At 49.9% G+C, this 20,414-nt stretch overlaps 1 protein-coding gene across 1 annotated transcript in view; it reads right to left on the bottom strand.

Moving 5' to 3' along the window:
- Mad1l1 (mitotic arrest deficient 1 like 1) overlaps positions 1–20,414 on the bottom strand; it is a 310,787-nt gene that overhangs the window by 84,048 nt on the left and 206,325 nt on the right. Inside the window, 1 exon segment of the mRNA NM_001109387.1 lies at positions 11,799–11,889. Coding sequence (NP_001102857.1) covers positions 11,799–11,889 — 91 coding nt within the window.

Raw genomic sequence — 20,414 nt, 5'->3', positions numbered from 1 at the left:
GACAAGAATCTCAAAAGGAAAATTCTGGAACCTTCCTTTAAAGCCACGATGCAATCATTGACTAAACAAAAACATCTCACTTGCTGAGCGAGCTGAAGTTTTCTGCTAATGATGGTGGACACACAGGAGCTGACAGTCAGAGTGTGTGGCAGGAAGGTGTCAACACTGGGGACTTTCTGTGGCCCCTGCAGATCTATGGGTAGTGGTACTGGCAGGTCTGTGCATGGACCTCTTCCAGGGCATGGTGCAGACTCCCTGAAGGGCAGCTGGCTCTTCCTGCCACTGTGACCCTCTTATCCATGGCAGCTGGGGTGACTAGCCACAATCCTCCATCCAGAGCCATCAGCAGGCACATGGCTGAGTGGGCCAGTATCTGGTACATTTGGTTCATATAGTGTGTTCTTCTCCTAGTGTGTGAGTGGCCTTCTACAGGCCCTCTGCACCTCTGGGCCTCAGTTTCCCTCTGTGGTCTTTTTGTGTGTGTCTGGGTGTGTGCAGTGGGCAGCATATACTATAATGTACAGACACACACGGAAGCCAGAGCAGGACATGGAGCTGGGGTGGGGTCATTCCTCCACTGTTCTTAGTTTTACTGCCCTGAAACAGTCTTTCCATGGAACTGGAAGCTCACTGTTTTAGTCAGTAGTAAGCTCTTGGCTTCACTTGTCTCTCCAGCACCCCAGTGCTGAGGTTGTATGTGCCATGCTTGGCATTTTATATGGCTGCTGGGAATTTGAACTTGGGTCCCACCCACTGAACTATTGCCCCAGTCCTAGAAATCTGGTCTTTAAGAACTTTTCTTCTGGGTTAGAAAGATGGATCAGGGATTAAGAGTGCCTACTGCTCTTAAAAAGGACCCACATTCGGTTCCCAGCACTCGCATCTGATGGCTCACAACTGCCTGTAACTTCAGTTGTAGGGCATCCAACATGGGCACCTGTGTACCCACATGGTACACCTAAGGTTTATACAGTACACACACACACACACACACACACACACACACACACACACACACACACACACACACACACACAACCTAGCCTGTGAGATGGCTCAGTAGGGAAAGAAAAAAGGTGACAACCTGAGTTCAGCCCCTAGGACCTGCATGATAGAAGTAGAGGAGTGACTCCCACAGGTTGTTCACACACGTGTGCTATATATAGTACATGCATAGTCATATAAACAGACACACAAAACAAACAAACAAATAAAAACGCAATGAAAATGAAAAAATAAAGTACAGAAGAAAGTAACCCCTGGCTCCTGACCTTACAATAGAACCAGATCTCTCAACTATGTATCGACTGGAGAACAGCTGCCCCTAACCTCACTCCTCTGGGTCCAGTTGCCCCAGGGAAGGTCCAGGCAGCAAGCTGAGAGCCAAGGCCGCCCGCCCGCCTGCCTGCCTGCCTGCCCGCCTGCCACTGGGTACTTGACTCGCATAATAAGAGACCCTGCTGGAAAGAGGCAGCAACTCGAGGAGAATTAAAAAGCACAGTTAAATATCCGCCCGATCCTCATGCATATTTATAAGTCACTCAACTCAAAACTAAATCAATACCTCTCCCAGCTGAGCTCCAGAGCTCCATAGTGAGAGTGAGGCTGCTGCTAGGCTGCTGGGTCTGGGAGTAGTGGGCAGAGCTGGGGCGAGGAAGCAGCAGAGGCCACAAGTGAGGACCACAAGGCCCTTTAGGTGGTCACTGTGTGGCTTCTCCCGTTCCACACAGCCTGTAGAACCTGCCTATTCAGGAGGCCAGGCTGGACCACACTTCTGACCTGCTCTCAGCAGCTCCAGGGATGGACTAGGGGAATGCTTGGACCAGCATAGCTCAGGGCTATTTTTATGACACCCCAGGTACCTGGTTCCTGGTGACTAAGGTAAATCACAAACCAGGACAAGATATGTTGACACAGCACAGATGCCAGGCTGGACTGCTGGGCTTCAGAATATAGTCCTACAGGTCTATGGGTAAGCCTTGCTTAGCCAAGGGCTGGTTGCTTCCATAGTAGCAACCTCCATCCCCCTTACAGGGGACAGCCTAGAGAGCTGCCCGTACCAGATCTCAGCCTCTTCTGTATCTCATCCTTTAGACTGGGCTGTGAGCTCAGACAGTAACATATAAAAGAACTAGAGGTGGGGGGCGGGGTAAGCTGGGACAGGAAGCTCTTGGGGCAGGTTCTCCCAGGCTCAATGGATTGCCCAGGGCTGCACTTCAGGCTTCCTGTACAAGACTTGGGCAACACCAACTCATCAATGCCTAATCATGTAGATCTGAGGGAAAAGGGGGTGTCTGACTTTATCATTCCCAGGCCAGCACTTAGACAGAGCTCAGAAAGAGGGGCAGATGGCTGGTGGCCATTTCAGGATACCTAGGGGCCCCTCTCTTCAGCTGCTCTGCTTGGGCATCCTGGCAGGGCCAGGCCTGCCCTGGCAGTCAGTGATGTAGTCCCAAGCATGCCCTCATGCTCTGAAACTGGGCTGCTTCCTCTACAGGCTTCAGCTTGGTCCTGGGCTGTGGGTGTCACCGAGTGGCTCCAATTCTTAAGAAGGACAGGAGGGTGGGCAGATGTGAGCGTGTTCTTTGCAACGGCTTTGCAGGGTGGGCGGCTGTCACTTAGGTGGCGCATGGGTTCAGAAGTCAAAGGGCCAACCAACCCAGTGCTAGATCCTAAGGTCTGTCTGCTATCTAGCTGCCACCCTCATCCCTACAGCTAAAGTGCTGAGACTAAGGCCTGTCTGTCTGACCCTACCCCCAGCCAAGGTAGCTATCTCTCAGTGGTCCACGGAGCTGAGGTTTCCTTGAGGCACCCCTAAAGAACTGAAGGATACCTACCAAACTGAGGCAACTATCAGGGGCTGCCAGGTGCAGAGAGGACACCATCGGCTCCTGCCCATGAGAGTAGGACCAGAAGTGCTGCCAGCAGCAAGCCAAGAGTCTTGTCAGAGTACTCATGGCCATGGGTTTCAAGCACTTGTGTCCCAAGGCCCTCTGTCAACTGGAGGACCTGTGGGTCATCATTCCCTCTTTCATCCCACTGTCACAGCAAAAAACTGTCTGATCCAGTTTGCTTCCGATAGGCTCAAAACCACCCTTCCCCCCTCAAACCCCTCAGAGCTGGCAAAGCCAAAGTGAGACCCTGGGATGATGGCAGCAGTTCAGGAGAGAGCGACCACCTGGGGATATGTAGTGCTGTGTGCCTTCCAACAAACTGGACCAGTCACCACAGGACAGTCCTGGGGAGGGCTTAGACTATGTAGGCTCCACACAAGCTCAGAGATAGTTGGTCGCAGCAGAAGCCACAGAGTTGTCAGGACCTATGCACCCTCTCTCCTTTCTCCATCTGGCTTGCAACCCAATGCCCTCAACAAACCAAATGAGAACACAGGTCGGTCAAGGAAGGCTGAGGCCGCAGAGCTGATGTATGGGTATGCTTAAGTTGAGAGTCAATATAGGGGGATCCAGCTGAGCTCAACTGTAGGCCCAGCTCCACCAGCTATGAGCTGGGCTGGTCCCAGAATCCCAATCTCGGCCTTGTGACACACAGCACTGAGGATGACAATGGCCTCACTACCAGTGACAAGGATAGCTACCTGGGCTTCTATGACAGCACAGTCAGGGTGTGGACACGGAGTGGAGACTATTCTTGGAGGAAGAGCAGGTACCCTATTTGTGTCTACCAGGCCATAGCTTAGGCTGTCATTCCCGGCAACCCCAGAATGGGCCAGTCAGAAGACACTCTAGAAAGCAAGTAGTGCCTGTTCTCATGACCTCCTCACTGTATAGTGACTGGCTGCTGCCCAACCCCCATGCCTGGTTCTTGGTGACAGCTGGCAGGAGGCTACAGAGACATGAGCCAGCAGTAGAAGGATTATTTAAGAGATGATGATGGAGGGTCAATGAGGGCTAAGTGGAGTTTGTGAGGGTGGGGTCTGAGAGCTACCACCCTAGCACATCGCTGTGCATGGCAGGAGCTTCCATTCCTGCCTCTGGGTCTCTACCAGACACAGGTGATTCAGAGAGAGAGAGAGAGAGAGAGAGAGAGAGAGAGAGAGAGAGAGAGAGAGAGAGAGAGAGAGAGAGAGAGAGAATATGAATATGAGAATATATCTATCTATTTGATGAAGATGACCTCTTCCTCTACAACTCGAATTGCTGGTATTACAAGTGTGCACCACCATGCCCAGTTTATGTGGTGCAAGGAAGCAAGCTCAGGCTTCCCATATGCTGTGTGCTTTATGAACTAAGTCATATCACCAGTTCCTTTTGTCTTGTTTTTTTTTTAAGCCATGAAATATCCTACTGAACCATGCTTCAGTGTACAGCCAGTGTGTTAAGAACCTCCTGTGTTGTACAACCATGACTGCCATCTGTCTAGAATGCCCATCTTCCCCAGCTGAAAGTGGCATTAAATACTAACTCCCTGCCCCACCCCAGCTTGCCTCTCACTTTTCCACTTTGCATCTCTAGGAGTCTGATACTCAAGGGAATCTGACAGCATGACTTTTGTGGACCACCTTAGTTTTCTTAGCTAATGCCTTTAGTATATCCATACTGCAGCAGTCGTCAGGATTTCATTCTGGGCTGGATAATACTCCATGACATAGAAAGACCAGGGCTCACTTATTTACTTATCTACCCATGGACACAAGTGCTCCATGTGAGCCCAGTGAATGAATATTCCTCCCATCCCCTGCCTCTGAACCTTCTAAACATGACAGGTTAAATCAAGGTACTTTCAGATTATGTTGGTTTTCCTAAACCAGGGTTCTTTATACAGCCTAGGCTGGCCTTGAACTACTTCAGACTGCTGACTGCTAAGATCGAAGGCCTATTTATACCTGGCTCCAAAGGGGTCTTCCCAATGGCCATAGCATCCATGAAGCCTCTGAAGGTGTTTCCCCTAGAAACCAGTCCTATCCATAGGCGCAGGTCAGTGCTATATCTGCCAACACCATACTCTGTGGCAGAGAGCGCTTCATTTGAACAGGGACTATTGTAAGGCTGTCACTGCAAGAAGAGCCAGCCACCAGGACCAACCTAGCCCATCTGTTTTGGGCACAGATGGTGAAAAGGATGCTGAATAGTACCAGCCATGCCGCACCTACACAGCACTGCTTCTATGTAGTTCTCTGGTCCTTGGCAGCTGTTCTATTCATTCAGCTCCCCATGGAGACAGTCTGACTGGACAGTCTCCATGTTGGTGCCACTATGCTCACCTCTCAGCGTACCTTATTGTAGGAGAATGTGTGAGAGAAGGTCAATTCACGCAAAAATATTAGTCACAGGTTTCTGTAGTGCTGGGAGATGGGAATGTGGCTCAGTGGTAAAGCACCTGACTAGAATCGACCAACCAGAGACTAGGGGTGTGGCTCAGTGGTACAGCACCTGTCCAATTCCTATCGAGGGGCTCAGTGGTAGATCCTTTATCATGTACAAGGCTAGCTTCCATTCCTGAATAGCAAGAAGAAAAAGGAAGAGGAGGAGGGAGAGAAAGAAGAAGGAAGGAAGGAAGAGGAGGAAGAAGAGGAGGAGGAAGAAAAGGAGGAGGAGGAAGAAGAAGAAGAGGAAGAGGAGGAGGAGGAGGAGGAGGAGGAGGAGGAGGAGGAGGAGGAGGAGGAGGAGAACCACCACCACTAGATTTCTAATTTCTGCAATAAGTTCTTCACAAGAACCTCAAGGAGACTCAGTGTTGTTTACACGCCTGCCCTCTTGCACTAGCATGGTGGCTGATGTCTCTTAGTCTGGGTAGCTCCTTTGTGTCCCTATGGAACAGATCTGGTTTTACCTTGGGTCTTGCTATGCATCTTGCACGTATGAAGTTTACCATCTTCACCAGTCTTTCCTGTTTCTCTTTCTCTTTTACTCACCATGTAAAAGTGAAATCACCAGACCTCAGATGTATCAAGAGAGGAAGGCGCCGCTGGAGCTGCCTTCTGGGTCCTATGTGCTGCCGAGCAGGCTTCAGGCAGAGAAGGCCATGGGAATAAGCTGGAAAGCCACAAAGCTATGGCAAGATAGGACCACTGGGCACATGAGAGACTGTCAGAGAACCTGTCTCCTGAGCAGACTGCGAACTGCAAGCCAGGATGCTGAGGCAGTAGTTGGGGGATCTAAAGGTTCAAGTTGGGATCTGTGGAGTATGAAGACCCTGGATGCATTGGAAGGCGGGATTCTAGCAAGTTCAGTGCTCCAGCAAGGAGAAGCAGCTGGTGCCTGAGCGCCTGTAGGCCCAAGGGACTAAGCTCTGTAGGAGGTGACATCGAGAGGAGGAGGGGCTTAGTATGGAGGGTGCATCAGTTGCTCAAAAACAATCAGAAGAAATCAGCGCCTGTGGAAATTCACTACCCTAATGTCCATCAGCAAGCCGGCTGCTTTTAGTCTCCAGCGTGAATAAACATGAGCTGCCGCGCTCGCCTCTGTGGCTCTGTGCACTCCGTCCTTCCACTGAGTATCTTACACCATACAGACATTCTGTAAGGCAGGGCTAGGAGGCCACTCCAGGAGAGATGCTGACCTCCTCTCTGTCAAAGCCAGCTCCCAGCCCTGGTACAAGGTAGTCAGGTCGGGAGGACATATGCTTGTCTTGTGCAAGATGCTAAGGCACAGGAGGGTGTGAGGTGCAGGCCCAGTATCCCAGCTACATGGGCTCCAAGAGAGCCCATGGGCTCTCAAGTCCTTCAAGGACTGCCTGGCCTACAGAGCAGGTTTCCAGGCCAATCTGGGTAACATAGTGAGAACCTGTCTCACAATAAAAAAGAAACAGAAGGCTGGGGATATAGCTCAATGGTAGAGCATTTGTCTAGAACCTCCCTGTGAGCAGCTGGGGGCATGGCTCAGCAGTAGAACATTACCTAGCCCTGGGTACAATCTGAACACTGTAGAGAAGAAAAGGGAAGGGAAAATAGGAAGGACTGATGACGGTAGTAAAGGTCCACGAGGAGTCCCCACGCAGAACAGTCCATACATAACCGTGCACACAGCATGACAAGACAAAACCAGATCTGTTCCAGAGGGACACAAAGGAGCTCCCCAGACTAACACATCAGCCAACATGCTGGCTCAAGAAGAGGCATGTAGATGACGCTAAGTCTCCATGTTCACCCTATTCCCATGATTGCAGTCATGATTCCAAGTCTTCAGGAGAGGTCTGGCCATTGCCCACAGGGAGGGGGTCAAACCCCACAACAACCCAGCCTCTGTGCATACCCGGAGAGGAGGTGCTGGCCATGACTAGGCCAAGTAGGGCAGGAGTGCCAGCATAGCTGGGTTAGGCTTTATAAAGGGGCTCAAGGCAGTGGCCAGAGGGGTGTCTGGCTTGGTTCTTGCAGCCTAGGCACCACTGCATGACAGAGAAGGGCAGCGCTCTGTGGGCCTCACAGACATTTCAGGTCTTTAAGAAAGGACTGATGAGTTAGCAGTGAGCAGGGTTTGTCTGAGATGTTTCTAGAGGATGCCCCAAGTCTCTGCTCTGATATCTAAATGCTGGTACCCCATTTCTTGTTCTATGGCATGCTACTGCCTTCCATGATCCATGACCTTCATGCAGAGAGTCCTAGTGCCACCTCCTTAGTGTCACTTAGCATGCAGGTAAGGGTTGGGGGCTGCCAGAGACTTGTGCTGGAACAGCCTGGAGCTCAAGGATCCAGACAATGCTTTTTTTTTTTTTTCATTCAGTATCTTAGGGTCTTGCCTGAGATGGGTGTCTCATGGTGAGTGACGCCCTGACATTGTAGAAGTGTGTGTGGAAGGTGTGGGCACAGGAAGAGGTGAGGCTGGGCACCCTAACCGCACTGCTGCTTGTGACGCAGACAGGAGCAGGGACGTCTGCAGGCTCAGGAAGCTTTCCGCTCGCAGGAAACCCAGCAATTTTCTGCCCACTCCATTTCCAAAAAGATATACTGATTTTAAATGTCACTGGGCAGCCGTCTGGGCTCTGCTCTGAGCAGCATTTTAGAAGGACTGTAAGGTGGTACGGACACCAGCCTAGCCTCCCCTGACTGTGAGAGGAATGTGCCAGCTCAGAGGCCTGGCACTGGGGTCCACTGGCACAGCCTCACTGGTGGAGGGAGGAGCTCTGTTCTATGATGAGGCGATTCTGTGGGATGGTGGGGGCCCGGGCGTCAGATTCCAGAGATGAATTTGCTTAATTACATGCATGCTCGAGTGCTTAGAGGAAGTGTACAGATGTCTGCAATTTAGTTTCAAATGCATCAAAAGAATAAAATGGACTAATGGATGGCAGAGGGATGGATAGGAATGTCATACAGCCACAGTGCGCTGTTCCCGGCAGGATGTAGGTGGTGGGTAAGTGGGCATTCACTGTAAAGTTCTTTCAACTTCTCTATCTTGAAAATGCTTGCAGTAAAACACTGGGGAAAGCAGTAGGGCCCGCTTCCATGGAAGCCTGCCCTTAGTCTATGATGTGGGACCCAGGAGGCAACAAGTCTTGGGGCTGGCTCAGCACTCCACCTTTCACATGGAGGAACCTCGCTTGTACCACACAAGGATATGCCCTGCCCTGGACAAGCTCCTCTGTGCCTCAAGGCAGGCAAAGCACCTGAGAGGCCTCTTCTTGGTGTCCCTACACAGTATCCTGACCTAGCTCATCAGACGCACTTATGTGGAGGCCTTTATGGGAGGCTGTGAGGAGCATGGGCCTCTGCAATAAAGCAGCTGTCCCTGCTCTTAAGGAAAACACAGGTATCTAAGGAAGGACAGAGACTGACAATCCCTCTATCTGCCTCAGTGCCAGCCTTAGTTTCCCCTTCTCTAAGTAAGGCCTTCCTGCAGATAGCCACCCCCCTACTTTCCACACAGTATCTCACTATGTAGTCCAGTGTCTGAAACTTAGAACAGTTGCTACTGTGTTGAGAGCCGAGGCCTGCACCACTGTGTCTAACCTCCCAGCTTTGCCAGGGCTGTCTGTGAGTCCTAAATTGCTGTTCACCCAGCCAGCTGGCATGTAAGCCCATTAGACAAGTAGAACCCAGAACCCATTCCCTGCTCCCTAGCTGTACTAGCAATGCACACAGGTCATTCTAGTCAGTGTACAAATAGCCAATGACCCAGGAGACCCAGGAAGGATGGCATCAACTTGGTAAGTCTGCGTGTAGCCACTGTGATGACCCGTCCACTGAGCCCCCAAGCACACCCACACACCCAGCTCTAAGTGGTCACCAGAGTTTTGCTTCCTCGCCAACCAGCTGTGAACTAATTACAAAACATCCTAACTAGTTGAGCTCCCTCTCTGAGCATATGTTTCCAATTAAGATGAACCGCAGCTGATTTTAATCAATCTTCCTTGAAGTGCCAACTTGAAGCCACTCTTCTTCTCTAGAGGGAAGAGTGAGGCGGTCGGAGAGTGGGGGAGCAGGAGGCTGCCTGCATACTGAGCACATGAGGAAGGCGTGAGGAAGCCCAAAGGCTAGACCACAAGGTTCCAGGTCCAAGCAGCTCCATTAGAGCTGCAGAGAAGGCTGGGTCTCAAAGGGGCTGGCATCAAATGCTATGGTCAGGCCTTAAGGAGAAGCCCCAGGATGGATGTTTCTTCCCCAGTACCAGAGGGGCCCAGGTTCAAGACCAATATACAATGGCAAGGAGGGCTTTGACCTTGATAAAAAAAAAAAAAGAATGACAGAGCATCTAACAAGGACTTGCAGTTGGGGGATGGTGGGAGATGGGGGGGAGAAAGGACCTAGCACGGGATTCCCTCAGAATCCTCCCTCATCACCCAGTCTTATAAAGAAAGTGCAGCAGCCCAGATGGGAAATCAACATGGCCAACCCCATCCAAAGTGTGTGTAGGTGGTGGCCTTTCTCCTTTCACGTGCCCAAGTCACCTTCTGACACAGGAAACTCCTCCTGGCCCACTGCTGAGCCAAACCCAGGTCTGTCTGCCTTTCCCCCAGGACCAGTCTCATGTCACAGCTTCTGTCCCCATGTGCTCAGAAGGACCTGCAGCCACCCTGCCTTTCAGTGTTCCTACGGGCTGCTCACACAGGTACTCCTGCCCTCACTGGGAAGACAGCAGATGAGGAGCCAGCTCTGACATTGAGGCTGGACGGGAACTGTTCCTTATCACAGGCGACGAATACCCCCTTGCAGAACCAGTTCAGTCCTCGGTATAAAAATCCTCCCTGCCCAGATATGACAATAGCTGGGACATACAGAACAGACCCAGTCTGGCAGCCATAGACTTGCAGTTAGCATGGGGCCCCTTAAGCTGAGACCAGTGACCCAGGAAGGAGACTTAAGTATTCAAGACACAGACAACTGCCAGGTTAGTCCACCTACAAGTTTGTCTGATAAGGGTATAGGGGGACACAGAGGGGACAGGCTGGTATGTAAAGGGAACTGGACCAAACTCCCAGGATCAAACAGCTTGAGTAAATGGCTTTTATATTTACTAATAAAACAGTGGACACGACCTTGCCTGGAGAGACCTTCTGTGTGAATGGTACAGGGTGGGGATCACCTGGACTTCCTGACATGTGCCCATCTGTGGGGTCCAGCTAAAGTCCAGTACTGGCTAGCGGAGAAGGTGGTCTGGGATGCAGCAGGGACCAGGGAGTCCTGCTATAGCCTCCAGCTCTGAGACCAGAGAGAGACTGGAAAACACCAAGCAGCCCTGACCTAAGGGCAGCGGGGGAAGCCCGCACAGGAGAGTCAGGCCTCGTGGGGCAGTCTGGCTCTGGTAAGGCCCCTTCCTGAAGTATACGCACAGCCTACAGAGGTGCAGGGGCTATGGGGCTGTCTAGAAATTTCTACAACTGTGAGGGCCGAAGCCATAGCTGCTTTGTTCCCACCTCAGGCTGCCATGCCAACTGGGCATACCATCCCTGGGTTCCTGACCATCATTTGGCATAGACATTGCTCTCCAGGGCCACAGACTCAGCCCTCCATGCTATTTTCCACCATGGTGTGAGTGTAGTTCACGTATGTACATACTCAGTGCCTGTCTGCACCCAGTGCTCCACACAGCAGCAAAGAGTAGGGATGAATGTGGTCCACTAGCACTCTGGCTCTCAGGAAGGGTCTAAGCTGCAGGGTTGGGCAGTGCCAGCACACACACTTGTGCTTCTGCGGGAAGGAGATTTTTGCAAATCACATTCTTAAGTCGCCCACACGGGACACAGAACACTGGCACCTCCTTTAGTTGTGCTGTCCCTGAAGTCCCTGCGAGCTGCACTGAAATGCATTTATCACCCTATCCTGACACAGTTCTGCAGCCAGGTAGCCTTGATTCACCCTCAGCAGCCCTCGGCCCAGGACAGTGGTCCAATTAGAACACAATGAGATAACGGGTCCTAGGGCTGGGCATGTGTACAGCCGAGGTTCAGAACACCTCACTTCATCAAAGTTGTCACCTCTCCCATCACCAAGATTGGTAATGGGGACATGATTTGATTGCCTCTAATAGGTGCCAAGGTAAAAATCAATGGCCTTTCTAGAAGCCAAGCAATCTCTAACCTGTGGGCTTCTTGCCATGAGCAGTGTGAGCAGAAGGAAGAAAACTAAAAAGAAAAGAAACAGTCCAATGCAGACAGCAGAGAAGGTCATAGCCACAGGGAAATGGGAGCGACAGGGGGCAGCACCAGAGAGAAGAGAGGCCGAGGTCAGTGCTGAGAAGCACAAGAACCAAGGGCATGAAGCAGAACCGCGCGGTGAGCCCCTGCAGAACCCGGCAGTAGCCACGTAAGGGTGAATGTGTAGAAGGAAGTCCGGGTTTCACTCATGGGAGCTGGAAGGAGTACCTCCTGTGCAGGAACCGTCTCTCTGGCCACCCCAAACCTACCTGTAGGGTTAGTCTCTCCATCTGCATCTCCAGAGCCTGCTTTTCCTGCTCCAGACGGCTCCGCTCACCCTCCAGCTCCTCCACCTTCAACCTGCAAGGAGACCATGACATAACCAGGTGCCACTCAGTCCAACACAGATGGAAGGTGACGGCCATGGTGGTGACTCCAGAGGGTGCAGAAGTGAGTAGCACTTGTTCAGGTGTAAGGACTCAAGCCAGGGGTCTTGGCCAACCCTGAAGCTTGGCTAGAAGCAGGTAAGGAATCTGTGTCTCAGGCCCCCTGGGCCACCCTTGAGAGTGACCACACACTAGAGGGGAACCTGCAAATGGAAAAACAACCTCAGGAGCTGTTAGAGCTTTCTAATGCTGCAACCCTTTAATACAGTTCCTCATGTTGAACTGATCTCAGACCATAAAATAGAGCAGGTCCTAAAATCGGTAGAGTCCAGGAGCCTGAAACAAAGTAGCCAGCCAGCTACAAGGGGCTAAAAGGAAGGAACTTTCCAGAAAGCACTTCAGGACTAAAGCAGAAACCAAAAACAGCAAAGCTCTGGCCACCTGGAAATGTAACAACACATACTAATCACACAGCTCTAAGAATGTAAAGGAGATCAGCAAACTTGTGGAACTGGACACAGTGTAGCCAAGAAAGTCAGGCTCAGAGAAAAAATACATAGTATCCAACGTTCTTAACTCAAGTCAATAACCCAGGCTTCCACTTCAAGAACAGAGAAAAGGCTGAGCTCGATGGGTATGCACCCGTGATCCTGCCATCCTGAAACCAAGGCAGAGGGGGGCCAGGAGTTCAAGTGCAGTTTTATGAGCTAGGATCTCACTATGTAGCCCTGGCTGGCTTGAAATAGGACACAGAACAGTCCAGAACAGACCTAATGCATGGCCACAACACAAGTCTTAGTATATTCATTTAGTAGAAAGCTTGTCATAAATGAAGATAGAGATCAATAGCAGAGGGACAGCCAGAGGTAATACAACAGTTCTGTTAGGGAGATGGCTTTGTGAGTAAGCAATTGCTATGAAAATAAGAGTACTTGAGTTCTATTCTGTAGTGAGAACTGTGGAATTTTAGCTTCTCAAAAAAATATTATAAGAATATGTTTTCATTTTAATCCCAAATGTGGGGAAATGGAGCTTCTTCAGATCATCCATGTTAACTGACTATGATTTGCCTCATGCTTTGGAAGGGGCATGATTTTGCCAGTTGCAGACAGATTCTGTGACTGAGTGACATTTGGAATTCTGGGGACTTCTCAGAGGGTATATAAATGTTAGGGTCCTGAGAGGTGTGGTGTAATTGTTGGTTGGTTGTTGGTTATGGTCTGTTAAGCAGTCATGTGCAAAAAGAAACGAGAAGAAGAAATTAGATATCCTGATAGAGAAGATCAAAGTTGCCCCAAGGAACTCAACACCCCTAATCGGCAGGAAGCAGTCTAATGGTAACACCACATACTTTCCAACCCCTGACTTTATTCAGGGATCTCTTTCCTTCCCTCCCTATCTTCTCTCCTCTCCTTCCTCTCCTCCCCTCCCCTCCCCTCTCCCACACCCCCATCTACTGTTGGGGGTTGAAAGGAAAGGGAAAAAAGAGGGTGGAAAATGGTGGAAGAAAAACCTACTAAGTAGCAAACTCCAGCTGCATTATTGCTCCAGCACCTACAGGAAAGCTGGACATGTGCATGTACACTTGTGATCCCAGTGGTAAGGAGGCTGAGAGTAGAGCGGTGGTTCTCAACCTGTGGGTCTCAAACCCTTTTGGGGGGGGGTCCTTTCACAGGGGTCGCCTAAGACCATCGGAAAACACAGATATTTACATTAGTAATTGTAATGGTAGAAAATTACAGTTATGAAGTAGCAATAGAAAATAATTTTATGGTTGAGAATCACCATAACACAAGCTGTACTAAAGCATCACAGTATTAGGAAGGTTGAGAAGCAAGTGATGAGCCCTAGGCCATTAAGAGACGCTGCCTCAGATGGCAGGTGTTAGACTCTATGAGGACTGATGCCTGAAGCTGACCTGTCTCACACATATCCGTACTCAACCACACACCTATAAAACAAAAATTTAAACTACAATCTGAAGTAACTCCTGGGATAAAAAAATAACTCACAAGGGAGATTAGGAGACACCAGACACAAACACCAAGAGACCGAGAGCTCTAAACACAAGGAAGATGTCACTCAAAGGCCTCACAATGAACCTAAAAGAGAACCAGGAAAGGAGAGCAGATGAGCTGATGGCTGACAGCAGGCTGGATACAATGGATTGGGATTGGGTTGTGTGAAAGATCGCAGAGCAAACACCCAATCAAAACCAACCGGAGAGAGGAGCTCACCATGAACTTGGAAGATGTGAGAGGATACCACAGAATAAAGATCACAAAAGGATGCCAGGGACAACTGGGCACACACCCAAGTAGCCAAGATGTGGGTAGACTCCTACTGATGCCACCTTCCAAGGTGATCCCCAGAGAAGCAGATAAACCTTCGATCAATGTGAGGGTCAAACAGAAGGGAAGAAGGCCAGGCCAGCTAACACAAGCAAACACTCAAAGGATCACACAGTCTCCCAACTCTGCAGAGAAAGGGAGGAGGAAGCCCTTTCTCTGAAACTAGCAGCGGGCAGACACTGAAGAGAGGCAAAACTTTTCCAGAAAACTAGGGCAAAACTGGGCCTGGTGGCCTAGGATCAAGAGCTAAAGGCTTTCCTGGGCCATAAGTGGGTTCAAGGACCAGTTTGTGGAATCCTGTCCCAAAATGTAAATGGCAGCCATAGAAAAAGGGGCTGGACAGGTAGCTCTGCAGAGCGCTTGCTTAACATACATGAGGCTGTGGGTTCAAACTGCAAAACTGCAGACCTAATAATTTATGAAGTAAAAACTAAAATTATTTTTTAAAAGAAACAAATAGAACTGAGATCAGTAAACCCAGAGGACAAGCCTGACCATGGAAACATGGGGGCAGGTGTAGACCCACTTAGCCATGTACCGCTTTTCTCCGGAAGCTTTCCATGCTGTTATAGGGGTTTGAAAACAGCAGGAATACAAGGCATCTCAACACGTAAAACTGTGCTAGGCGACCCTCTAATGAGACAAGGACAAAAAGCCCTATTTTACTCTGTTCTCAGTTGACACAGGAAAATCCCTTCACCAAACCTGTCACCTCGAACACAGAGGGCAGCAGCCTCAACAGGACATGCCCTTCCTGAAACAACAACAAAAACAAAAAACCAAGGATGTAAAAAAAAATTTTTTTAAAGGCTAAAGAGATTTTAAAAAGGCTCAGTGGTTAGGAGCATCAGTTGTTCTTTTGGGGGACCTGTGTTCAATTCACACACCAATCTAATTATATTATTTTTTTAAAAAAACTGGGACAATGCCTGTTCTTACTGTTTTCTTCCGACTAAACTGCCAAAGCAATTAGACAAGACACTGAAACCAAAACTTCCAAACTGTAAAAGCAGCAAACTGCTCTTCACAGATGCTCTGTTGACGCATAAACCCAGCAAAGCAGCACGGTAAAAATCACCGTGTGGACACTCTGCTGTGCACTTCGTCTGTTACAGCATAGAGAGACGAAAACATTTGGGGATAAATTTACACAAGGCAGAATGTGATGCTCCCCTAAGACCTGAAGAGCATGGCCAAGAACTTTAATAAAATAAAATAGGAACGAAAAAGAAAAGAAAACCTATGTGCACGTGGCCACACGGGGCTGGAGCAATCAGTGGCTGGGCAGTAACAAACACTTGCTGCTCTTACAGAAGAACCACCGTTCGCGTAGGCGAACAACTGTTGATAACCCTAGCTCCAGGGGCTCTGGTGCCCTCTTCTGGGTTCCACGGGTACCTACATTCACATACACATGCCCGTGCAAACACACATACATTTACACATAATAACAAAATAAGAAGTCATCTTTATAAACATGTAGACGCCTGTGTTCAGGAACACGTGAGCTTAATGCTGAGGTTATCTGAGGCTATCTGAGGCTATCTGAGGCTGTCTGAGGCTATCTGAGGCTATCTGAGGCTGTCTGAGGCTGTCTGAGGCTGTCTGAGGCTGTCTGAGGCTATCTGAGGCTGTCTGGGGTCGAGCAGACAGAAAAAGAAGGGCCAGCCGGTAAGATGTACCTCCTGCCTTGGCTCAGCCTTGGGCTGAGACATTCCTTTAAAGAGATGCCCTCGGGGTTGGGGATTTAGCTCAGTGGTAGAGCGCTTGCCTAGCAAGCACAAGGCCCTGGGTTCAGTCCCCAGCTCCGGAAAAAAAAAAAAAAAAAAAAAAAAAAAAGATGCCCTCAAGGGTGTGGTGCTGAGCGGAAGATGTCGGCGCTAAGAGGTAACAGGCACATAGTCCACCCAGTAGGCATGCTGGCCCTGAGCTGATGAAGCCATTTAGTTAAATGACCACATCCATTGCATTCATGGCCGCCTGAAGGAGCCTGTTACAGAACACAAAGGCAGGAGAACCCGAGTTTGATCCCCAGAACCCATGCTTACAAAGGCTGGGTGCAAACAGAAGGATCCCGGGGTTTTCTGGCACACCCACCTATTCTGCTTGGTGAATTCCAGGCCAGGACTCAAAGCACCAAGATAAACAGTTTCCTGGGACACACACGCACACACAGCGGCCCATGTGCTCACAGGCCCTCACACACAAGTTCACTAGCCCATGCAAGAGCACATTCATGGAGGTGGGAGCAGGCGCTGGGTTCCATTTCCACTGACACAAAACCAAGAGAAGATTGTAGCAGGCCCAGGACACGGGGAAGCTCGCATTCAACATGAAGACAGCTAGTTGACCGTATGAATAGCATGCTTCTCTTTGCTTTCCTTTAGTCTCTTCTTTGGTTTGTATGTGTGTTTCACTTACAAAACAACAACAACAAAACAAACAAACAAACAAACAAACAAACAAACAAAAAACCATGGGCATGGTGGTACTCGCCTCCTGTCTTTAATTCCAGCATATAGGAGGTAAGAGAATAAGGCTAGCCTGAGCTATATAGCAAACTTTACCTTAGAAAAGAACCAGCAACAACAAAAGCCCACATACAAACAAGCACAGCGACGGAGAAGGATGGCCATGTGAACACGGCACTTAGGAGCAATCTCTCAGAATGCCACTGCAGTTGAGAATAAAGGCAGTCTCATTTCTCTGAAGCCTGACCACAGGAAATCAAAGGAAGAGCTTCAAAAACTCCCTTAGAAGTCGGAAGCAGATGGATGGAGTGGTGTGTGTGTGACCCTCTACAGCAGGATGCATGACTATTACTGACCCTATAGGGGCTCTGACAGCACAGAGGCCCCAGCAGGAGGTACCAGAAGCAGGATGGAGGGAGATCAAGCTGGAGCTGGGTAGGTCTTCCAGAAACCTTGTACACGTAAGGAAATGTTCGCTCAGCTCTCTGAATAAATGGCAGCAGCTTCAGCAGCAGTGTTCCAGCAGATTTGTCTCTGTCACTAGCTGCCATGACACAGCCTCATCCCATGAGCACCAGGCTCCCTTTGGCTGTACTTTGTAGACACCCTCTGTCTTGTGGAAGACGAGTGAGTCAAGCTGGTGCCCATTAGGCTTTGGCTAGTGAGCAGGGTCCCTAAGGGAACCAAATCGATGGGCCTAGAACCTTCTTTCTTTGGAGCATTTTAATTGTGACTTCACATTTAAAGTGTTCATCAACCTCACTGTACATCTTGGTTCCTGTGTTTGTTTTTCTGTACCTTTGAAGACAGAGTCATGTAGCTCAGGCTGGCCTTAAACTCACCATGTAGCCCAGAATGACTGAACTCTAATCCATCTGCCTCTACTTCCCCAGGCTGGGATTAGAGGTGGGACACTGTGCTGGGGGTAATGTTTGGTTCAGAGGGCTGACTAGACCTGCTAGTGACAAGCTGGTGTTCCTGTACATGTCATCCTTCAGAGGCCACAGGCTCTCTACAGCAGTGTCCCTGTGTCATTCCTGAGACCGCTCGTTTGCTTCTCCAAGTACGTTTCACTTTGGTTGGCAGTTTGTCAATTTTATAGATTTTCCCCCTAGAAAACCAGCCTTTTGCTTCTGCATTTTTCTCAATTGTGTTTCTTTCTCAAGTTCATTACCTCCCCCTTCCCTCTCATCCTGGGCTCCTTTGCTTGCTATGTCCTCCTGGTGGCAGGGCCAGGGCCTCTGCTCTGTCAGCTGGAACGCTGGGTGCTGCCCGCGGCTTCTCTCCATGGATCTGATCTGATGAGCGTGTTTTCATTAGCGTTCACTTGTTCCTCTTCTCTTCCACACTCCCGTGTGGTCCGCAGGCAGTTCAGAACCATGCTATTAATTTCCACATGGGAACAGCTCGTCCTCTTGCATTCTGTTACTGACATCTAGTTTGAGTTTGGTGGGGCCAGATGACATATTCTCTATGCACCTTAAATGTGTGTGTGTGTGTGTGTGTGTGTGTGTGTGTGTGTGTCACATGTAGAAGCCAGAGAAGGACATCAGGCAACCAGCTCTATCACTCTCAAACTATTCTCTTGAGACAAGGGTTCTCACTGAACCCTAAGCTAGGCTAGTGGCTAACAAACCTCAGCCATCCTCATGTCTCAGCATCCTATGCCACTGGAGTTACAGGCAGGCACATGGACAGCTGTGCCCCACTGTTTACCTGGGTACTAGGGATTTGAACTCAGGTCCTTATGTCCACCTAGCAAAGAGCTGTTACCCATTGAGCCATCTCTGCTACCTGATTTCTTAGATTTTTATGAAGGTTTGTTTTATGACCAAAGGCATGGCCAATGAATAATGCCATGTCTTCCTTGTGCGTTCTAAGGGTATGGGGCCAGAGCTCCACAAACACAGAGTGGACTCTGACGGACGGTGATGACTGGTGTACATCTGCTCATCTTACCAGCTACAGGGAGTAGTATGCATTCAACATCCAGACCTAGCTGATCCACCTCCTGCATCCCAGAGTTCTGCTGCATGGAATTGAGAGCACACTCGATCATGCGACAGAAGAACTTGACACCGATGGCTGTGAGTATGGCTCCCCGCAGGGTCCAGAGGCTGAGGCCATGCCTTCTCAGCAGAGCAGGCACCTTGTGGCCTTGCTCACACTGCTTTGCTCTGGTGGGGCAGAGATGGGTGCTGTTGGGGACACATGATCCCTTCCTAAGTATCTTAGTTGGCAACTCAATCAGCAGTCAGAAGGCCACCGACTAGGCTGCCCCTTCCTCTCTTTGTGACCCAATGTTAGATGTTTCTGCTTGTGTCTACTGGTATTAGGCCTTCGCTCCCTCAGTCTGCCGTGAATATACAAGTCTGCAGGTACATGAAGACTCAGTAGGAGAGGGGCTGTCCAGTGGCCAGAGCTGTAGTACCAGCCAAAATGGTCCAGACAAGCTCCCCTTGTGAAGACACAGTGACAAGTGACAAGCTACCCAAGCAAAAGGTCTCCTAGAGAGGGTGACCCAGCTAGAGCACACTGAGTAACAGTCACAGAGTTCCTGCTTTCCTCCCCAAGAAAGGCCAACATAGTCAATGTCCCTGTCATGGTAACCCTCAGCTCCCCAGAGCCTAGGAATGCCACCTCAGGCAGATGCTCAGCAAGCAGTGAGCATGGCTAGGAACAGGGAAGCTGTGAAGTGTGACTAACAGGTTCTGGCCCAGACATGCAAGCCCACAGTCTACCCAGCTGCTAAACCCACAGACATTCAGGATCTATCAGAGCTCCTGTCTGACAGTGGAAAGTAACGAGCCCAGATTTGTTCCAGGCGAGAGGCCCTCAGCTGCCGCCACTTAGCTTTGCACTGTTGTTCCCCAGCCTGGCTTCACAGAAGGATCGTCCAATGCCACAGGTGTGTGCAATTCACATACCATATGGCATCTGTGCAACTATTGTGTATGCCTACGGAAGCCAGAGGTTAACAACAGGTGTCCCCTCTAGCCCCTCTCTCTGATCTCCCACTAAACCTGGAGCTCACCAGCTAGACAGGCTGAATCAGCGAGTCCCAGGGCTCCATCTGTCCATGGACAGGATTACATAAGCCATAATACCTAATCTTAAAAAAACAAACAAACAAACAAACAAACAAACATGGGTCATGGGGATCAAACTCAGGTCCTCATGCTGGTACAGCAAGCTCGTTACTCCCCAGTCCTGTGCCCCTATGTGTAACCAAGAGTTCTATGCAAATACACATGGTTGCAGACCACCCCTCATCCTCACAGTGCCCCAGATAGCAGCACCTACCCTACCCTGTCTTCTGTATCTGCTGGCTGGCAGTGTTCATAGTAATGGTCTTAAGTGAAGGGCAATCTGACCTGAGGCAGGGCTCTCATGTCAACTCTCTTTCTCTGAGTCAGCCACTTCAAAAGTGGCCCTCCTCAGGAGTTACCTGAAGGACCAGCTGGAAGGCACTTCAGGCTAAGGAGAGGGATCAAAAGGATCTTGTTCCAAGAGGGCAGCCTTAATAAGGGTCCCTCACCCTTGCCCAGCTAGGAGAAAATAAGACCTCAGAGTCACATTGCCAGTGTCCCTTCCAAGAGAAGCTGGGGCAGCAGCATCGGTCTAAAGACCCAGACCCTCAGCAGAATTTTAGGAGGGCTGCCTCTCTGAATACCCTT

This window comes from Rattus norvegicus, chromosome 12 (assembly GCF_021556685.1).
Source record: "Rattus norvegicus strain SHRSP/BbbUtx chromosome 12, alternate assembly SHRSP_T2T, whole genome shotgun sequence".
Taxonomy (NCBI): domain Eukaryota; kingdom Metazoa; phylum Chordata; class Mammalia; order Rodentia; family Muridae; genus Rattus; species Rattus norvegicus.
This window is presented reverse-complemented; position numbering and strand designations above follow the sequence as displayed.